The sequence below is a fragment of the Columba livia genome, chromosome 23 (assembly GCF_036013475.1).
Source record: "Columba livia isolate bColLiv1 breed racing homer chromosome 23, bColLiv1.pat.W.v2, whole genome shotgun sequence".
In the NCBI taxonomy this organism is placed as follows: Eukaryota; Metazoa; Chordata; class Aves; order Columbiformes; family Columbidae; genus Columba; species Columba livia.
The window spans coordinates 5,235,289-5,256,208 of record NC_088624.1 but is presented as its reverse complement, the minus strand read 5'-3'; the positions used below and the strand labels follow the sequence as shown (position 1 = coordinate 5,256,208).

Here is a 20,920-nt window from a genome sequence, read left to right as displayed (position 1 = left end):
GGGCAGGGAAGTGCATCGCCTCTTCAAAGTTGTCTCAGAGCTGTTTTTACACCCAGGGCCCTTCTGAGCCCAACTCCTCCCTAAGCATCCCCTGGCACGTTGCACTGCAGGGTCCTGACAGCCCTCACTCACTGGGGAGAGGAGGGAAGCTTCATGCCTCTCCAATGGTACTGTGTTGTACTCCAAGCTGAGGAGGCCTTTGAGACACAGGAAAAAAGTCATGCATGAGCCCAGCAAAAGATATTTAACATGAGACCCAGGGATGAGTCTCAGCTGGTGGGTAGATATGTTGTGCAATCCTTTCTTTTACCCCACGGAATATTCAGGAGAGGCCGCTACAACCTCCTGGTGTCTTTGACCAGGAAGACAATGCCTGTATTTCTGTTCCCTTCCATGATCGAGTCTCTCCTCAAGGATGATCAAGCCCCAAAGGCACATCTACCCAGAGGAGGTTTGGGGGCTCCCAGATCCCCTCTCAGCCTTATCTTCTGAAGGCTGAACACAGAGTCATAGAACCATCTCGGTTGGAAGAAATACTCATGATCATCGAGTTCAACCTTAACCTAACTCTAGCACTAAACCTTGTCACTAAGAACCTTGTCTATACACCTTTAAAACATCTCCAGGAATGGTGACCACCACTGCCCTGGACAGACACTTCCAATGCCTGACAACCCTTTTCATGAAGATTTTTTTCTTAATATCCAATCTAAACCTCCTCTGACGCAATTTCAGGCCATTTCCTCTGGTCCTATAACTTTCTACTTGGTAGAACAGCCCAACACCCTTCATGCCACACCCTCCTTTCAGTTAGCTGTAGACAGCGATAAGGTCTCCTCTCAGCCTCCTTTTCTCCAGGCTAAACAGCCCCAGTTCCCTCAACTGCTCAGAAAACTTGTGCTTCAGGCCCCTCACCAGCATCATAACCTTCTCCGCACTCACTCTAGTACCTCAAGGTCTTTCTTACGATGAGGAGCCCAAAACTGAACACGGTATTCATGGTAGGGCCTCACCAGTGCTGAGGACAGTGGTACAATTACTTTTCTAGTCCTGCTGGCCACACTATTCCTGATGCAAACCAGGTTGGTGGTGGTCTTTTTGGCTCATACTCAGCTAGCTGTCAATCAACACCCCCAGATCCCTCTCTGCCAGGAAGCTTTCCAACCACTCTTTCCCAAGCCTGTAGTGCTGCCTGGGGCTATTGTCACCCAAGTGCAGGACCTGGCACTTGGCCTTGTTAAATCTCATACAATTGGTCTCAGGCCAATTATCCAGCCAATCAAGATCCAGATGTCTCAGTCTTTCCTCATAAGAAAAATGCTCTTTCACCTTCATCATCTTCGTAGCCTGCCACTGCACTCCCTCCAGTAATTCCTTGTCCTTCTTAAACTGAGGAGTCCAGAACTGGACCCAGTAACTCCCTATGTGGCCTCACCAAGGCAGAGTAGAGGGGGATGGTAACCTCCCTCGACGTGCTGTTCACACTCTTCCTCATGCATACCAGGTACCATTTGCCTTCTTGGCCACAAGGACACATAGCTGGTTCACAGTCAACCTGTAGTTGACCAGAACTCTCAGGTATTTCTCACAATGCTGCTTTCCAGCAGGTCCACCCCTGACCTGTACTGGTGCCTGGGATTATTCCTCCCCAGGTGCAAGACCCTACACTTGCCTTTGTTGATTTTCATCAGATTCTTCTCGGCCATATCCTCTTACCTTTCCAGGTCTTGCTGAATGGCAGCACAGCCTTCTGGTGTATCAACCCTTCCGTTCAGTTTGCTATCATCAGCAAACTTGTGAGGGGTGCACTCAGTCTCTTCATCCAGGTCATTGATGAACAGGACTGGACCTAATACTGACTGCTGGGGAACACTACTAACTACAGGCCTCCAATCCAGAGCCTGTGCCGTTGATCACAACTGTCTGAGCTCTGCCATCCTGTCAGTTCATGACCCATCTCACTGTGCATTCACCCAGCCCACACTTCCTGAGCTTGTCTATGAAGATGTTGTGTGAGATGGCGTCAAATCCTTGCTGAAGTCAAGGTAAATAATATCCACTGCTTACCCCTCATCTACCCAGGCACTCATACCATCATAGAAGGCTATCAGGTTGCTCCCCTTGGTGAACCCATGCTAACTACTCCTGATAACCTTCTTGTCCTCCACATGCTTGGAGATGATGTCCAGAATGAGTTGTTCCACCACATTTCCAGGGATGGAGGTGAGGTTTGCTTGACTGTAGTTTCCTGGGTCATCCTTCTTAACTTTTTTGAAGACTGGCATGACATTGGCTTTATTCCAGTCCTCAGACACCTCTCCTGTTCTCCATGACCTTTCCAAGATGATGGAGAGTGGTTTTGCAATCACATCTGCCAACTCTCTCAGCACTCATGGGTGCCTCCCATCAGGGCCCATGGATTTGTGGATGTCTAGTTTGCTTAAAAGATCTCTAACCTGATTCTCCACAACCAAGGGAAAGTTCCTTTCTCCAGACTTTGTCTGTTAACTCTAGGGTCTGGGATTCCTGAGGGCCAGTCTTAGCAGTAGAGATGGAAGCAAAGAAGGCATTCAGTAACTGTATCTTCTCTGTATCCTCTGTCACCAGAGAAACTACCTCATTCAGCAGTGAACCTATATTTTCCATAGCCTTCCTTTTGCTGCTGACGTACTTGAAGAAGCCCTGTTGAGTTCCTTGACATGTCTAGCCAGATTTAATTCCAAGTGGAGCTTAGGCTTCCTCACTGCATCCCAGCATACTCTAACAGCAGACAGTGTCAAAAGCCTTGATTAGATGAGATTCACAATATTTGCTGCATTTCCCTCACCCACTGGAGCCAGGCATGTCCTCAAAGAAGGCCATGAGGTTGCTCAGGCCTGTTTTCCCCTCCATAAATCTTTCCTGACCACTCACATTCACCATCTCATTCTTTAGTCTTGGGAAGGGGCTCCCTGGATAATTTGCTATATCAGCTTTGCAGGGTATGAAGTGAGGCTGACTGGCCTGTCATCCCAGCAACTCCTTTGTGCTCTTCCTGGGGACACTCATGGGCTTTCTTCCACTCTTCACATGCACTCCCTGATGACCAGGACTTTCATACATTATTAAGAGTGGCCTTGTAGTAACACTATGTCAGTCCAATTTTTAAAGTCCAGTTTAAATTTTCCCACACTTGTTGATTCTTTATTGCAAGTCTTCCCTGTTCCAGATGTTCCAAGGAACGTCAGGAACTCCAGTTCTTGACAGCAAATCCTGTCAGTAAAGACCAAGGCCAAGAAACTTTGGAGCATCTCAACCTTTCCTGTAAGCCCTGTTCTCAGGGAAGCTGCCCTGTTAACACAGGGGTGGCCTTTGCAAAAGCCTTGCTTTTTCTGCCAGCCTACCTGGAAGAAGAACTTCTTCCTGACCTCCATGTACTTGCCCAGTTCAACACCAGGTGATCTATGTTTTTTCTGACCAAACCCTTCATTCACAGCCTGGCAAATGTTCTCCTCACAGCAAAGGTCATCAAGAGGAGGAGAGCTGAAACCACTGGCACAGCCCGGCTGCCCAAGGAAGCCATGGCAAGTGAACACTGAAGTAGGCTGAGAGAAAGAAGAGAAAGATACATGTGGCACATCTTTAAAAAGAGGAGCCTGCAGGTGCTCTGTGGGTGTGAGCACAGTAGGGAAGAGCTGGGCCTATTCCTACAAAGAGAGGTGCAAAAAATCGTACTTCACTGCTCTGAGCGTGGGGATGTCTGTCCCACCAGAATTTGTGGCTCATCTGCCCAAAATGACACAATTCTGATCGTATATGCTTTGCTCTCTCATCCCAGCAAAAGAAAGAAGCCTGCATGGCAGAGTAGGCATGTCAGAAATGAGGAAAAGAAATGGCAGCATTGATGGACATCAAAAAACAACCTTGACATTATGTAGAATGAGCTGTGCAAACACGGCTCAGAAAAAGCCAAAACACGGATATGGTTTTGGTCTTTGCCTCAAATGCTATCTTCTCAGATGTAGGTTGAATGCCTGGCTCAAACATGGCACTCTCAGAAGCGATTTGGGTCCCTGTCTTTACCATGGTCATCTGAGAGCACTGAATTGTGGCTCAACGGGCTCAGGTCAACGCGTAGTACAGTGCTAAAAGCACCTGGTTTTCAAGCAACTGCCAAACAAGGACTGGCCAACTCAAGGCATGTTTCACTGTTGCCACACCCAAAAGTTTTCTTCTCTTACACCAGCATGACACCAGACTCTACAACCACCACATTAAGCAAACACTGTTAATTCATAGCAGTAAACACCTCACTTAAGGGTGAGCAAGGACCTCAGGGGCATACACAACAAAACACGCCCCATGAGTCCTTCTGGGAAGAGGAAGGTGAATTCCCTCACCTTCTCCACTAGACAGCTCCCCCAACACTGTAAGGGCCCCAATGCCAGGACAAAGCCCAGGGCATTTGGTTCTATTAACATGTTCCCAGCCTCAGCAAAATCTGGAGATAAACTATGCAGCAAGCAAACTGCCTGCGCTACACAGAGGCCTGTGAATTGGTAATTGGTACAGATATAGCCTGCTCTATTAAAACTGCTATTGTCTGGAACATCCCAGTGAACATCAGAAAGACTGGGGTGAGGTGACCTTGACTGGTCACCAGGTGCGCTCCAAGTTGCTTTATCACTACCAAATCCCCAGCAAGATAGAGAGAAAATAAGATTACTGAGTTGTAGGTTGAGATACATGCAGTTTAAAGAAGAAAGGCAGAAGCCACGTGCAGAAGCAAAGAAAAGCAAAAAATTTTCTTCTCTGCTTTCCATCAGGGGGTGTTTTTCAGCCAATTCCTGCAAAGCAGGGCTAGAACACGCTTTGGAAAATGAATGGACAAATATTAAATGGCCGCTCCACCTCCTCCTTATTTGTCTTAGATTTTTTGCTGAGCACAATGTTATATGGTATGGAATGTCCCTTTGGTCACTCTGAGTCAGCTGTCCTGCAGATGTCCTGCCTCTGCCCCCTCCCAGACTCTTGCCTATCCTCAGACTGTTGGCCTTTGAGAGTGTGGTTGGAGAGACCACCTTGCTGCTGTGCAAGCACTGCTCAGAAAAAGCCAAAACACAGATGTGCTGCCATCAGAATCACTCTAGGTGCAGCAGCAAAGCACAGATCTGTGAAGGTTGCTATGGGGAAACCATAGTAACCATGGCATAACCGTCCGGAAGACGACCTTCCAGGAATAATTCCTGAGCATCGTCGTTCTACTTGGGCACCTAAGGAAATCCTCTGCAGGGGAAAGGATGACACAGAGACATGGTCTGGGATGCAGCAGAACTTTAATGATGGAAAAAAAAGAAAAACAAGTCACTCTGAGTGGAGATCCCGGAGCAAGGAGCACCAGGTGCACAAAGGTGTCTGTTCCCTGCAGCTGCGAGAAACACCCAGGCAGGTGTCCATCTGCCTGTCCCACAGAGGGAGCAGGGCCAGCAGGTCCTCCCTAGGCTGGCTTAGTGGGTCTCACAGTCCAGGGGAGCACAAGAGAACAAGGACACAAGAGGAAAAGGGGACACTGGAAGAGGAAAAAGGCAGCACGGGCTGTGCTTTCTGAGAGACCAGGCTGGTCCTGTCCTTTTGCCAAGGGTGCTGAGGTTGCTCAGACCCTCTGAAACCAACAACCTGATGCTACGTCCCCAGGCTGGTACCATTTTCTGTGTCCCTGGGGTCCTTCCCCAGGGCCATCAGCAGCAGCTTTAGCAGGGGAAACGCCTCCTCGTGCCACAGATGCCGCTGCCCAAGCCAGAGAGACCAAAGCCCCCGGAGTTGATGGGCACTCCCTGAGAGCTGAGGATGCTGCCAACGGCAGCGGAGGTGGAGGATCCCACTGCGGTGTTCTGCGGGAAGGAGCTGAGGATGGGGCCGGGTAGGGTCACCACCACAGGGGACGGCTGGATGAAGACTCTGGAGTCCTGGCACTGCTGGACACAGGGCTCATTGCAGCTGTTGGCCAGCGGGGTTGGGCCAGAGGACTGGCAGGGCAGGCACGGGTTGTAGCAGGACATGTCTTCTGGCTGGTAGTTCACCTGGGAGAGAGGGCAGGGGAAAACAAAGTACAAGGGATGATGAAGAGCAGGTTTTCTCCCCACCATGGTGGAAATCACAAGCTGGAGAATAGAGCTAGAGGCTGTGTAGGAAGGTCTACAGGTGCTTGACCTTTACCTTAGCCCAAAAGAACCCTGTCAACAGTGACCAAACCGAGGGACATCCCTTCCTAGCCCACAGCTCAGGAGACACCTAAACAAGCCCAGCCTCTGTCCTTGCCTCACCTTTGGTTCCCTTCCCTTGCCCATGTCAATCAGTTCTTTGACCCAGTGTAGGATAAAGGAGTCTGTAAACTGGAGACATGAGATGTAAGCATTGCCCACAGTCTTCACCTTCCACTCAACCCAAAAGATCCCTGTGAAAAGCAACCAAGCCCAGGGAGGTTGCCACCTAGATGATAGCTCAGCTTGGCCAAGCTCCAGTCTGTTTATATGTCACATCGTCTGCTCGTTGCCCTCTCCTGTGGTAAGTAGCCCCATGACACAGCATAAGACAGAGAGTTTGCATTGAAATCCTGGAGGTAAGATAAGGAGCAGGAGAAAGAGCTTCAGACTCACCTTGTTCCCAAAGAGGTGGAGGCGAGAGAAGTGGATGAGAGAGTGAGGAGAAGGACCCGCTTTTATACTGCTCCTGCACCGCCCCAGGCACCCAGTCACTGCACGTGGCAGTAATTTTCCAGCAGGCTCACCTCCAAAGCAAAATATCCTACCTAATTGAACTGGTTGCATTTGAGTTTTCATCAATGATGCCATTTAACTTCCTCATTTCTGACATGCTTATTCTACCACACAAGTCCTTTCATGTGGTGGGATTACGGTCCGAGTATATCCTGGGCAGTGTCTTGTCAGTGCAGGAGAATATGACCCCCAAGTTCTGCAGGGGTCCATTGCTGGCGGGGGATGTTGTCTTGGGGTGGTGAATTGTTTGCAACTCCCTTTGCAGAAAGAGGCCCAGCTCTGGCCTGTGATGCACATGTCTGTAGAGCACACATTGTCTCCACTTCGTTAAGGATGTTCCACTTGCTTTTCTCTCCTCCCTCTCTTTGTGCATGTTTCAATGATCACTGGCCATTGTATCTGCCGGTAGACAGTCTGTGCCAATGATTTCTTCTGTCTTCCTCTTGATGCCCTTTGCTCTGGGGACATCATTTGCCAGGTTGTCTGAGTGTGCAGGGTTGGGGTTAGGAAAGGCAAAGCCCACATGGCATTGAACCAGACAAATCATGTGGAGGGCAAGAAGAAGGTGTTCTTCCAGGTATTCAGCAGCAAAAGGGAGGCTTGTGCAAAGGCTGAATGGAGCAGCTTCAACAGGGACAGGGGTTATAGGAAAGGCAGAGGTACTCCAGGGGTTCTTGCCATTGGTATGTACTTATAGGATTTGTGACCTAAAGGTCCAGCTCTTGAACACAGACACATCTGGACTCTACTGATTCCTATCCAGTGAAGAAACTAGAGGTAATAGGCACCTGTTGCAAAATGAGATATTCTATAGACACATCAGATGATACTTTGTTATTGTGAGAGTCATCATGCACTGCCTGGTGTTGTCACCAAGAGGCTATGGTTTCTGCATCTTTGTAGGTATACAGAGTTTGACAGGACTTGGCCCTGAGCATCCTCCAAAGGCTGACTATGCTTTGAGTAGTGCTAGTTGGACAAGATGATCTCCTGAAATCCCTTCCAATCTCAAGCATTCTGTGATTCTGTCATGGGCAAAAGACAGGTGATGCATGGCTGCCTCTAAGAGGGAGGAAGTGGTTGCGAACATTGGAATCAAGGGGCGGCTTAGTTAACACACCAGAGAAACTGAGAATTCAAGACCTGATGGCAGGTTGGAAGGTAGAGTCAAGTCCCTGGACCTCAGCCTAATGACGCAACTGGTAGGGAGGATGCCATGAGATCAGCTGTCAAGTGCAAAAGAGCTTAGAAATCCTGGCAACACCTTAAACAGCTCATGGTTCAAGAGCAGGAAAGGTCAAGCCCAACACTCAAAAAAACAGTAGAGAAGCTGAGAGTGGAAGGGAATGGACAGAAAGCTCTCATGTTTCTGGCCACAGAAGATGGGTTGTGATGAGAAGGTCTCCTGAATTCTCAGCAGAGGGAAAGAGAGGTTTGCAGAAAACAACTCCCCTCTGGCAGGCACTCATCCCTCGGTCCTAAGCATTATGTCTTCTCCCAGGCACTAGGGCTTAAGCGCGCATCCTTTCCCATAGCCCAGTAACATTCTCAGGCTGGAGAAAAACCCAACATCATCAAGAACACAAGGAAACTCCCTTAATTTCCCCAGCATGTAAGAACTCTCAGGATCCTGCAGTGCCATGTCCCTGAGGATGCTCAGGGTGGGGATGTGCTCAGAAGGGCCCAGGGTACAAAGAGGCAATGCAATTCCCTGCCTTGCAGACATGAAGACAGCTGGGATGCAGCCCAGGAGGCCAAGGGAGTGCCTTCAACAGGCAAGATTCCTGGCTTCCTGACTCTCCATACCCTTAGCGAGTCACACTCTTAATTTTGGATTGGCCATGTGTCAGGCTTTTGGCGTGAGGCCAAGCCAGGAGTGTGTGCTGTCTGCAGGCCTGTGTCCTGCTCAGGGTTGCATTCTCCTGCTTCCAGGGCAGCTCCATCCCTACCCTGGGAATACCATCTCCAAACACCAGGCTGTACGTCAGTCCACAGCTGCAGGCAGTGCCAAGGGTCATCATCCTCAGCATGACCTAATTGCCGTCACTGCCACAGTTCAGGGGGCTCACAGGACAGTCAGTGCATTTTGGAAAACTACTGGTTAGTGTTTAAGTGTGCGGCCAAAATGCACTGTGCTATGATGAGAATGGGAAGAACAAGATGCTGTCCCAAGCACCAAAGCACCGCTCATGTAGTGAGGAGGTACCCGACTCCACAGGGATTGTTCAGGAAACTCGATGTATGGGCAGTTAATGTTCTCGTTCCGTAAGCCTGCTTATGACATTGGTTGAGAACCCCCAGAGTTTGCCATGAGAGGGGTCAACTTTGCCAAACAAATTGATACAAACAGGAGAGGAATTCATTGGTGGCAGCTTGTGTGAACCTTGGTGCAGGCTCATTAGATTTCCCTAGAACCATGCTCTCTGCCTCCACAGACCTCTCCAGTACTTGGAGCCATCTTCTGCCTTTACTGATTTTTTCCTACCAGGGAAAACCTCAGGCCTTTGATCTTGATACTTGAAAGGAGCCTCTGAGTCCCAGTGGTCATGCCAGAAATGAGGAAATGAAATGGCAGTATTAATGGAAACCAAAACCCAACCTGTGCTATTGGGTAAGATATTTTGCTTTGGAGGTGAGTCTGTTGGAAAATTACTGCCTGCATGCAGTGACTGTGGGTCTAGGGCAGTACAGGAGCAGTATAAAAACAGGTCCTTCCCTTCACTCTCTCATTCACTCCTCTCACCTCCATCTCCTCAGGAACAAGGTGAGTATGAAGCTCTCCTTCCTTCCCCTCATCCTCCTCTCCTTCCTCTAGTTTTCTCAGTTCATTCCTGCTTCTTTGTCTTATGCTTGGCAATGGGTCCTGGGAGACGGAAGGGGTCAGACAGTGTTGCATGAAGAGAGGATAGGGCATTGCTGAATTAAGCTATGGGTTCTGCAGGGATATCCCTGTGCTTTGTTTCTTTTGGAAGGGAATTCTGGGATGAAAGGAAGTAGAAACATGTTGGTCTCTCTACACAGCCTCCAGCTCTCACCTCCAACTTGGCTTGGCTTGTCTCCCTTGTAGTGCAGAGACAGGCTGCTCCTCGCCAACCTCTTCTGCTCTGCTTTCCCTGCCCTCTCTCCCAGGTGCAGCTCCAGCCACAAGACATGTCCTGCTACAACCCGTGCCTGCCCTGCCAGCCTTCTGGCCCAACCCCGCTGGCCAACAGCTGCAATGAGCCCTGTGTCAGGCAGTGCCAGGATTCCAGAGTCTTCATCCAGCCCTCGCCCGTGGTGGTGACCCTGCCCGGCCCCATCCTCAGCTCCTTCCCGCAGAACACCGCCGTGGGATCCTCCACCTCCGCTGCCGTTGGCAGCATCCTCAGCTCTCAGGGAGTGCCCATCAACTCCGGGGGCTTTGGTCTCTCTGGCTTGGGCAGTGGCATCTGTGGCACGAGGAGGTGTTTCCCCTGCTAAAGTTGCTGTTGATGGTCCTGGGGAAGTCCTCAAGGGACACACAAGATGAGACCAGACTGGGGATGTAGCATCAGGTTGTTGTTTTCAGAGGGGCTGAGCAACCCCAACACCCCTTGCAAAAGGACAAGGCCAGCCTGTTCTCTCAGAAAGCACAGCCCATGCCATCTTTCTCATCCTTCAGTGTCCCCTCCCCCTCTTGTGTCCTTGTTCTCTTGTGTTCCCCTGGCCTGTGAGCCCCACAAAGCCTGTCTAGGGAGGATCTGCTGGCCCTGCTCCCCCTGTAAGGCAGGCAGCAGGACACCTGCCTGGATGTTTGCCAGAAGCATGGATCTCAGAATCTCATCTCCACTGGTGCTCCTTGGACTAGGATCTACATTCATAACAACATCGTTTCTATCTTTGACTCATTAAAGTTCTGCTGTATCCCAGTCCAAGCTTCTGTGTCATCCTTTTCCCTGCAGACACTATCCCAAGATGCCCATGGAGAGAAATGGTCCTCATGGTGATTGTGGGAAGGGGTTGTCGTGGATGGTTGGGCAATGACTTTTTTGGGCAGTCTTTTCAAAGCAAGTGTTCTTCAAAGGATAGTCGAGCATCGATCATCTGCTGCAAGGTGGTGGGGGACTGTGTTTGCATCACTTGTTATTTCTGTGGGGTTTTTTTCTCATTATTTCCTTCTCCTCTTAGAGATCCCTGATCTTGACCCAAGGGTATTTTTCTCTCTTGCTTTTCCATATCTCCTCCCATCCCATTGGGACAGTGGATTGAGAGATCAGTTAGCGGATGCTTAGTGCTGATCAGGTTCCACACACCACACAGACCAACACGGAGTGCATGTCGTCCTCATCTTGCTCCTTCCTGTTCTGTGCCCAGGGCTTCCTGGGAATGTTTCTGGAGGGAGGGAGCAGGGAGAGGCACTGGCAGGAGAAGAGGCAGCGAGTGCAGGCTGAGTGTCTCCGAGGGCTGTCCAGAATGTCTCTAAAGCAGCGTGGTGAGCAGCAGCAAAGGCTGCAGAGAGGCTTGCAGATGAGGAAAGGAGCTGCTCAACTGCTGTAGGACACAGCTGGACAAGGTGACGCATGTCCAGACAGAGCCAGCTCTTTCCCCCCCTGAATCGCCCATCCCATTGCAGTCTGTTCCAATACTCGCCACCCCTTTCCGTTCTAAATTTTTCCTTGTATCCAATCTAAAGCTCCCCTGGAGCACCTTGAGGCCATTTCCTCTTATCACAGTATCACAGTGTCACAGTATGTTTGGGATTGGAAGGGACCTCAAAAGATCATCTAGCCCAATCCCCCTGCTGGAGCAGGAACGCCTAGGTGAGGTCGCACAGGAACATGTCCAGGTGGGTTTTGAATGTCTCCAGAGAAGCAGAGTCCACAACCTCCCTGGGCAGCCTGTTCCAGTGCTCTGTCACCCTCACTGAGAAGAAGTTTTTTCTCAAAGTTAAGCGGAACCTCTTGTGTTCCAGCTTGATCCCATTACCCCTTGTCCTATCATTGTTTGCCACCGAGAAGAGCCTGGCTCCATCCTCATGGCACTCACCCTTTATATATTTATAAACATAATAAGGTCCCCCCTTAGTCTCCTCTTCTCCAAACTAAAGAGACCCAGCTCCCTCTCCCTCAGCCTTTCTTCATAAGGGAGGTGCTCCACTCCCTTAATCATCTTGGTTGCCCTACGCTGGACTCTCTCCAGCAGTTCCCTGTCCTTCTGGAACTGAGGGGCCCAACACTGGACACAATATTCCAGATGTGGTCTCACCAGGGCAGAGTGGAGGGGAAGGAGGACCTCTCTTGATCTACTAACCACCCCTCTTCTAATACACCCCAGGATGCCATTGGCCTTCCTGGCCACAAGGGCACAGTGCTGGCTCATGGGCATCCTGTTGTCCAACTGGACCCCCAGGTCCCTTTCCCCTACACTGCTCTCTAATACGTAATTTCCCAACCTATACTGGAACCTGGGGTGGTTCCTGCCCAGATGCAGGACTCTACACTTTCCCTTGTTAAATTTCATTATGTTATTCCCCGCCTAACTCTCCAGCCTGTCCAGGTCCCGCTGGATGGCAGCACAGCCTTCTGGCGTGTCAGCCACCCCTCCCAGCTTAGTGTCATCAGCAAACTTGCTGATAGTACACTCTATTCCCTCATCTAAATCGTTAATGAAGATATTGAATAATATTGGCCCCAGTACTGACCCCTGAGGCACTGCACTAGATACTGGCCTCCAACTAGATTCCGCACCGTTGACTACCACTCTCTGGCTTCTCTCCTTAAGCCAGTTTGCAACCCACCTCACTACTCTATTGTCTAGACCACACCTCCTCAACTTAGCTGTGGGGATGCTGTGGGAGACTGTGTCAAAGGCTTTACTGAAGTCAAGGTAGACCACATCCACCGCTCTGCCATCATCCATCCACCTTGTTACATTCTCATAAAAGGCTATGAGGTTGGTCAAGCATGACTTACCCATGGGAAAGTCATGCTGACTGCCCCTAATAACCCTCTTATCCTTGATATGCCTTGAGATGGCACCAAGGCTAAGCTGTTCCATTACTCTTATGCTATCACTTCCTACTTGGGTGAACAGACCAACACCCTTCATGCTACAGCCTGTTTTCAGGCAGTTGCAGAGAGTGAGGTGGTCTCCCCTCAGCTTCCTCTTCTACAGGCTGAAGCCCCCAGGTCTCTCAGACACTCCCATCACACTTGTGCTCCAGCCCATTGCCAGCTCTGTTCCCTTCCCTGAACTCACTCCTGCATCTCAAGGGCTTTCTTGTCATGAGGGGCCTAAAAATGAACAGAAGATGAGAAGTATGACCTCAGCTTTGCCCAGCACAGGGGGACAGTCACTGCCCTGGTTCTGCTGGCTGCACCAGTGCTGATACACGCCAGGATGCTCTTGGCACTTTTGGCCACCTGGGAAAACAGCTGTTCAGCAGCTGTCAACTAATACCTGTCATCCTTTTCTATTGGATGTCTTTCCAACCACTCTTCCCCAAGACTAGTGTTCATTTTGGTTGTTGTGACATAAGCACAGGACTCAGCACTTGGCCTTGTTGAACCTTATACAATGGCCTCAGCCCAATGATCCAGCTGGACCAGATTCCTCTGTATGGCCTTCCTACCCTCCAGCAGTCAAACATTCCCACACAACTTGCTGTCATCTGCAAAGTTACTGAGGGTGCACTTGATCTCCTCATCCAGACCATTGATAAAAAGGTTAAACAGAACTGGCCCCAGTACTTATCCCTGGGAAACACCAGTCACGACTGGCTGTCAACTGGATTTGATTATATTCAGCACAACTTGTTTTCCCTGGCCAACCAGCCAGCTCACTAATCACCAAAGAGTAGACCCATCCAAGCCATGACCGGCCACTTTCTCCAGGAGAATGCTGTGGGAAACAGTGTCAAAGGCTTTAATAAGTCCAGCTAAACATTTTCCACAGCCTTTCCCTCATCCACTGAGTAGAATGGCTGGCTGCTACCAAGTCAGCATCCAATCAGGGCTCTAGGTAGGCACGTATCATCATGCTATCTGTGTCCTACAAGAGTTCAGCTGCCTCCCTTTGTCAGCTGAAAGCCTTTCTGCAGCCTTTGCTGCTGCTCATCGTGGTGCTTTAGAGAGCTCTTGGACAGCGCTTTGAGACAGTTCAGCCCACACCTGCTGCCTCTGTTCCTGCCCATGCCTCTCCCTGCCTCCTGCTCCCCAAAAACTTTTCCAGGAACTGGTGGGGCTGCTGCCCTCCCAGAGCCTCCCACAGCCCCAGGCTTCCCAGCCACCATCAGCAGTGGCCACTTGCCCCTGCCGTAGCTTGTACACCAAGGCCAAGAGAAGAACGTCTGGGCAGAGACTCATCAAAGCTGGGTCTGATGGCCAGAGGTTCTGAAGGAGTCACAGATGCCCTCCAAGCCTGCAAGTGATAGTACCCAAAGGGGTCCCACTGCACTGTGTCTCACTGTCCTGGTTTTGTTAAATACAAGTTTCTCTTTTAGTGAATTTTCCTTTCAGCTAAAGTCTTCACACTCACTGCACTTTTCTGAAAGCTAGATACATGTTTTGGTAGACATAGCATTGGAATGCAAGGTTTCTGGTAAGGACGCACATCCCGCGAGAGGGGAAAGCAGCGAACTGAACAGGTGACCAAAAACTCCCCAACTATTACATCCCATTCATGTGATACTTCATATAAAAGTGGGAGATCATGAGGATCTCGTCCCTTTTCCCTATGGCCGACATTAGGAGAGGACCTTGTGAGTCGTCCCTGCGAACTGAGGCCCAGTGATAGACTGAATCCAGTTCCAGTTGGCAGCAGAGTCCAGTCCAGGACTTTCGGGTGCCGGCCCTACACCTGCCAGAGCAGTTGCCAGGATTTTCAAGATTGGTTTTGTATATTTTGTATTATTTTCTCTGTTTTATTAGTAGCATTAGTAAAACATTCTTAATTTGTTTCCAACTCTCCCTCTCTTGGCTCCTTCTTTGCTTTCCAGTCGCCTTTACTTAGTGGGAAAGGTCAAACTCAAGTGATTTTCTTTTTCAGATTGAAAATGGGTCATAAAGAAGTGGAGAAAATTTCCAACATCAACCACACATTTGGACCAGGAACTGATAAGAAACGTACAGTACAGCGGTGGTTCAAGAAGTTTTGCGAAGGACGCAAGAGCTTTGAAGATGAGGAGCATATTGGCCACCATTGAAAGCTGACAACAACCAACCGAGAACAATTATCAAAGCTGATCCTCTTACAACTACCTGAAAAGCTGCCAAAGAACTCGACATCAACCATTCTGTGGTCATTCAACATTTAAAGCAAGTAAGTGGGTGCCTCATGAGCTGATCAAAAATTTAAAAAATTGTCCTTTTGAAGTGTCACCTTCTTTTATGCTATGCAACAATGAACCGTTTCTCGATTGGATTGAGATGTGCAATAAAATGTGGATTTTACATGACAACTGGTGACAAGCAGTTTAGTGCCTGGATCTCCAAAGTGGCAAGTACCTACAAAGCACTTCCCAAAGTCAAACTGGCACCAGGAAAAGGTCATGGTCACCGTTTAGTCATCAGCTGCCAGTCTGATCCACTCTAGCTTTCCAAATCTTGGTGAAACTATTAGATCTGAGAAGTGTGCTCAGCAAATCAATGAGATGCACCAAAAACTGCAATGCCTGCAACCGGCATTGGTCAAAATCCTTCCTTCAGAAGAATCAGTATTCTTTTTTAGCCCTTCTCTAAACCTTTTTCTCCTTTCTTATCGTGCATCAGGTAGTAGCTAGACTGCAACTAAACTAACAGCACTCTTGCATAAGCCCCATGAGCATGCCGAGAAGCAGCTGTCTTCTCCCTCAGTTTTCATACGCAGGCTTCCACCTTAAAGGTGGACTCACATCCCCACTTCCTCAGTCCCCCTTCTGATCATGCAGGAAGAACCAGAGAGGGCCACACAGCATGGTCTTGGGGGTCCATTCCCCACTGACTGAGGTGGGAGAGGACTGGCTCCCTGGGATGCCCCTCATACCTGTAGTGCTAGACTCCGGGGACAAGGACGGAGAGAGAATTTCTTCACAGTTTGAGAGATGAGAAGATTCTCTCTGTACAGTTGGTGTATCCAAATCTGGGCAATAAGTTTTTGCCAACCTTTTAAAATATTCCCCTGGTGCCCTTTGGAATAGCTTTTTCACATGGCCTGTGGTGAGGGATTTCAGCTCTTGGCCTTCCTTAAACTTCCAGTTCCTGACTGTTGGCTCTGCTCTCCCCACAACAGACTTGCCAAGCAGTAATCCACTCACCCGGCTGGTGCCTGTAATCTTTACACATCTAAAACATCTCTGGGGGTCAGGGACCAGGTACTCTCTGTTTCTTCAGTGATATCTCTCACTTCTTCCTCCCATTTCTTTGCTGAAGATCCAGCTTCCCCATAAGACTCTTCCTCCTTGGCACTCCCTTAGGAATCAATGATAAGGACGCCTTCATCTCGTTGTCCACTGTGACTTTTACACTACTGGGGCGATCAATGCAGGTGCTATTTGGGTCCCTATCTCAACCACAGCGTCCTCACATGTGGTTTTGGTCTTTGCCTCAAATGCTATCTTCTCAGATGTAGGTTGAATGCCTGGCTCAAACATGGCACTCTCAGAAGCGATTTGGGTCCCTGTCTTTACCATGGTCATCTGAGAGCACTGAATTGTGGCTCAACGGGCTCAGGTCAACGCGTAGTACAGTGCTAAAAGCACCTGGTTTTCAAGCAACTGCCAAACAAGGACTGGCCAACTCAAGGCATGTTTCACTGTTGCCACACCCAAAAGTTTTCTTCTCTTACACCAGCATGACACCAGACTCTACAACCACCACATTAAGCAAACACTGTTAATTCATAGCAGTAAACACCTCACTTAAGGGTGAGCAAGGACCTCAGGGGCATACACAACAAAACACGCCCCATGAGTCCTTCTGGGAAGAGGAAGGTGAATTCCCTCATCCTCTCCACTAGACAGCTCCCCCAACACTGTAAGGGCCCCAATGCCAGGACAAAGCCCAGGGCATTTGGTTCTATTAACACGTTCCCAGACTTTAGCAAAATCTGGAGATAAACTATGCAGCAAGCAAACTGCCTGCGCTACACAGAGGCCTGTGAATTGGTAATTGGTACAGATATAGCCTGCTCTATTAAAACTGCTATTGTCTGGAACATCCCAGTGAACATCAGAAAAACTGGCTGAGGTGACCTTGACTGGTCACCAGGTGCGCTCCAAGTTGCTTTATCACTACCAAATCCCCAGCAAGACAGAGAGAAAATAAGATTACTGAGTTGTAGGTTGAGATACATGCAGTTTAAAGAAGAAAGGCAGAAGCCATGTGCAGAAGCAAAGAAAAGCAAAAAATTTTCTTCTCTGCTTTCCATCAGGAGGTGTTTTTCAGCCAATTCCTGCAAAGCAGGGCCAGAACACGCTTTGGAAAATGAATGGACAAATATTAAATGGCCGCTCCACCTCCTCCTTATTTGTCTTAGATTTTTTGCTGAGCACAATGTTATATGGTATGGAATGTCCCTTTGGTCACTCTGAGTCAGCTGTCCTGCAGATGTCCTGCCTCTGCCCCCTCCCAAACTCTTGCCTATCCTCAGACTGTTGGCCTTTGAGAGTGTGGTTGGAGAGACCACCTTGCTGCTGTGCAAGCACTGCTCAGAAAAAGCCAAAACACAGATGTGCTGCCATCAGAATCACTCTAGGTGCAGCAGCAAAGCACAGATCTGTGAAGGTTGCTATGGGGAAACCATAGTAACCATGGCATTACCGTCCGGAAGACGACCTTCCTGAGCATCATCGTTCTACTTGGGCACCTAAGGAAATCCTCTGCAGGGGAAAGGATGACACAGAGACATGGTCTGGGTTGCAGCAGAACTTTAATGGTGGAAAAAGAAGAAAAACAAGTCACTCTGAGTGGAGATCCCGGAGCAAGGAGTACCAGGTGCACAAAGGTGTCTGTTCCCTGCAGCTGCGAGAAACACCCAGGCAGGTGTCCATCTGCCCGTCCCACAGAGGGAGCAGGGCCAGCAGGTCCTCCCTAGGCTGGCTTAGTGGGGCTCACGGTCCAGGGGAGCACAAGAGAACAAGGACACAAGAGGAAAAGGGGACACTGGAAGAGGAAAAAGGCAGCATGGGCTGTACTTTCTGAGAGACCAGGCTGGTCCTGTCCTTTTGCCAAGGGTGCTGAGGTTGCTCAGACCCTCTGAAACCAACAACCCGATGCTACGTCCCCAGGCTGGTACCATTTTCTGTGTCCCTGGGGTCCTTCCCCAGAGCCATCAGCAGCAGCTTTAGCAGGGGAAACGCCTCCTTGTGCCGCAGATGCCGCTGCCCAAGCCAGAGAGACCAAAGCCCCCGGAGTTGATGGGCACTCCCTGAGAGCTGAGGATGCTGCCAACGGCAGCGGAGGTGGAGGATCCCACGGCGGTGTTCTGCGGGAAGGAGCTGAGGATGGGGCCGGGCAGGGTCACCACCACGGGGGACGGCTGGATGAAGACTCTGGAGTCCTGGCACTGCTGGACACAGGGCTCATTGCAGCTGTTGGCCAGCGGGGTTGGGCCAGAGGACTGGCAGGGCAGGCAGGGGTTGTAGCAGGACATGTCTTCTGGCTGGTAGTTCACCTGGGAGAGAGGGCAGGGGAAAACAAAGTACAAGGGATGATGAAGAGCAGGTTTTCTCCCCACCATGGTGGAAATCACAAGCTGGAGAATAGAGCTAGAGGCTGTGTAGGAAGGTCTGCGGGTGCTTGACCTTTACCTTAGCCCAAAAGAACCCTGTCAACAGTGACCAAACCGAGGGACATCCCTTCCTAGCCCACAGCTCAGGAGACACCTAAACAAGCCCAGCCTCTGTCCTTGCCTCACCTTTGGTTCCCTTCCCTTGCCCATGTCAATCAGTTCTTTGACTCAGTGTAGGATAAAGGAGTCTGTAAGCTGGAGATAGGAGGTGTAAGCATTGCCCACAGTCTTCACCTTCCACTCAACCCAAAAGATCCCTGTGAAAAGCAACCAAGCCCAGGGAGGTTGCCACCTAGATGATAGCTCAGCTTGGCCGAGCTCCAGTCTGTTTATATGTCACATCGTCTGCTCGTTGCCCTCTCCTGTGGTAAGTAGCCCCATGACACAGCATAAGACAGAGAGTTTGCATTGAAATCCTGGAGGTAAGATAAGGAGCAGGAGAAAGAGCTTCAGACTCACCTTGTTCCCAAAGAGGTGGAGGCGAGAGGAGTGGATGAGAGAGTGAGGAGAAGGACCCGCTTTTATACTGCTCCTGCACCGCCCCAGGCACCCAGTCACTGCACGTGGCAGTAATTTTCCAGCAGGCTCACCTCCAAAGCAAAATATCCTACCTAACTGAACTGGTTGCATTTGAGTTTTCATCAATGATGCCATTTAACTTCCTCATTTCTGACATGCTTATTCTACCACACAAGTCCTTTCATGTGGTGGGATTACGGTCCGAGTATATCCTGGGCAGTGTCTTGTCGGTGCAGGAGAAGATGACCCCCAAGTTCTGCAGGGGTCCATTGCTGGCGGGGGATGTTGTCTTGGGGTGGTGAATTGTTTGCAACTCCCTTTGCAGAAAGAGGCCCAGCTCTGGCCTGTGATGCACATGTCTGTAGAGCACACATTGTCTCCACTTCGTTAAGGATGTTCCACTTGCTTTTCTCTCCTCCCTCTCTTTGTGCATGTTTCAATGATCACTGGCCATTGTATCTGCCGGTAGACAGTCTGTGCCAATGATTTCTTCTGTCTTCCTCTTGATGCCCTTTGCTCTGGGGACATCATTTGCCAGGTTGTCTGAGTGCGCAGGGTTGGGGTTAGGAAAGGCAAAGCCCACATGGCATTGAACCAGACAAATCATGTGGAGGGCAAGAAGAAGGTGTTCTTCCAGGTATTCAGCAGCAAAAGGGAGGCTTGTGCAAAGGCTGAATGGAGCAGCTTCAACAGGGACAGGGGTTATAGGAAAGGCAGAGGTACTGCAAGGGTTCTTGCCATTGGTATGTACTTATAGGATTTGTGACCTAAAGGTCCAGCTCTTGAACACAGACACATCTGGACTCTACTGATTCCTATCCAGTGAAGAAACTAGAGGTAATAGGCACCTGTTGCAAAATGAGATATTCTATAGACACATCAGATGATACTTTGTTATTGTGAGAGTCATCACGCACTGCCTGGTGTTGTCACCAAGAGGCTATGGCTTCTGCATCTTTGTAGGTATACAGAGTTTGACAGGACTTGGCCCTGAGCATCCTCCAAAGGCTGACTATGCTTTGAGTAGTGCTAGTTGGACAAGATGATCTCCTGAAATCCCTTCCAATCTCAAGCATTCTGTGATTCTGTCATGGGCAAAAGACAGGTGATGCATGGCTGCCTCTAAGAGGGAGGAAGTGGTTGCGAACATTGGAATCAAGGGGCGGCTTAGTTAACACACCAGAGAAACTGAGAATTCAAGACCTGATGGCAGGGTGGAAGGTAGAGTCAAGTCCCTGGACCTCAGCCTAATGACGCAACTGGTAGGGAGGATGCCATGAGATCAGCTGTCAAGTGCAAAAGAGCTTAGAAATCCTGGCAACACCTTAAACAGCTCATGGTTCAAGAGCAGGAAAGGTCAAGCCCAACACTCAAGAAAACAGTAGAGAAGTTGAGAGTGGAAGGGAATGGACAGAAAGCTCTCATGTTTCTGGCCACAGAAGATGGGTTGTGATGAGAAGGTCTCCTGAATTCTCAGCAGAGGGAAAGAGAGGTTTGCAGAAAACAACTCCCCTCGGGCAGGGACTCATCCCTGGGTCCTAAGCACTATGTCTTCTCCCAGGCACTAGGGCTTAAGCGCGCATCCTTTCCCATAGCCCAGTAACATTCTCAGGCTGGAGAAAAACCCAACATCACCAAGAACACAAGGAAACTCCCTTAATTTCCCCAGCATGTAACTCTCAGAACTCTCAGGATCCTGTAGTGCCATGTCCCTGAGGATGCTCAGGGTGGGGATGTGCTCAGAAGGGCCCAGGGTACAAAACCAGGTCTCAGACCACATCAAAGAGGCAATGCACTAACCCTGCCTTGAAGACATGAAGGCAGCTGGGATGCAGCCCAGGAGGCCAAGGGAGTGCCTTCAACAGGCAAGATTCCTGGCTTCCTGACTCTCCATACCCTTAGCGAGTCACACTCTTAATTTT

The 20,920-nt window shown here is 49.7% G+C and overlaps 4 protein-coding genes across 4 annotated transcripts in view; 2 read left to right on the top strand and 2 right to left on the bottom strand.

The window, feature by feature from the left end:
- The window catches only part of LOC102089960 (feather keratin 1), a 136,255-nt gene that overhangs the window by 4,757 nt on the left and 110,578 nt on the right, over nt 1–20,920 (top strand). The gene's annotated exons all lie outside the window — the stretch shown is intronic.
- On the bottom strand, nt 5,299–6,756 carry LOC135576192 (feather keratin 1-like). Its single transcript, XM_065039914.1, has 2 exons — nt 6,636–6,756; nt 5,299–6,059 (listed from the first exon to the last, which is right to left on the bottom strand). Exon 2 carries the CDS (start codon nt 6,036–6,038, stop codon nt 5,730–5,732), a length of 309 nt encoding a protein of 102 aa, XP_064895986.1. The 5' UTR covers nt 6,039–6,059; nt 6,636–6,756; the 3' UTR covers nt 5,299–5,729.
- Nucleotides 9,415–10,642, top strand: LOC135576191 (feather keratin 1-like). Its single transcript, XM_065039913.1, has 2 exons — nt 9,415–9,519; nt 9,885–10,642. Exon 2 carries the CDS (start codon nt 9,906–9,908, stop codon nt 10,212–10,214), a length of 309 nt encoding a protein of 102 aa, XP_064895985.1. The 5' UTR covers nt 9,415–9,519; nt 9,885–9,905; the 3' UTR covers nt 10,215–10,642.
- Nucleotides 18,033–18,629, bottom strand: LOC135576110 (feather keratin 1-like). The gene is made up of 2 exons (XM_065039477.1): nt 18,606–18,629; nt 18,033–18,362 (listed from the first exon to the last, which is right to left on the bottom strand). Exons 1-2 carry the CDS (start codon nt 18,627–18,629, stop codon nt 18,033–18,035), a joined length of 354 nt encoding a protein of 117 aa, XP_064895549.1.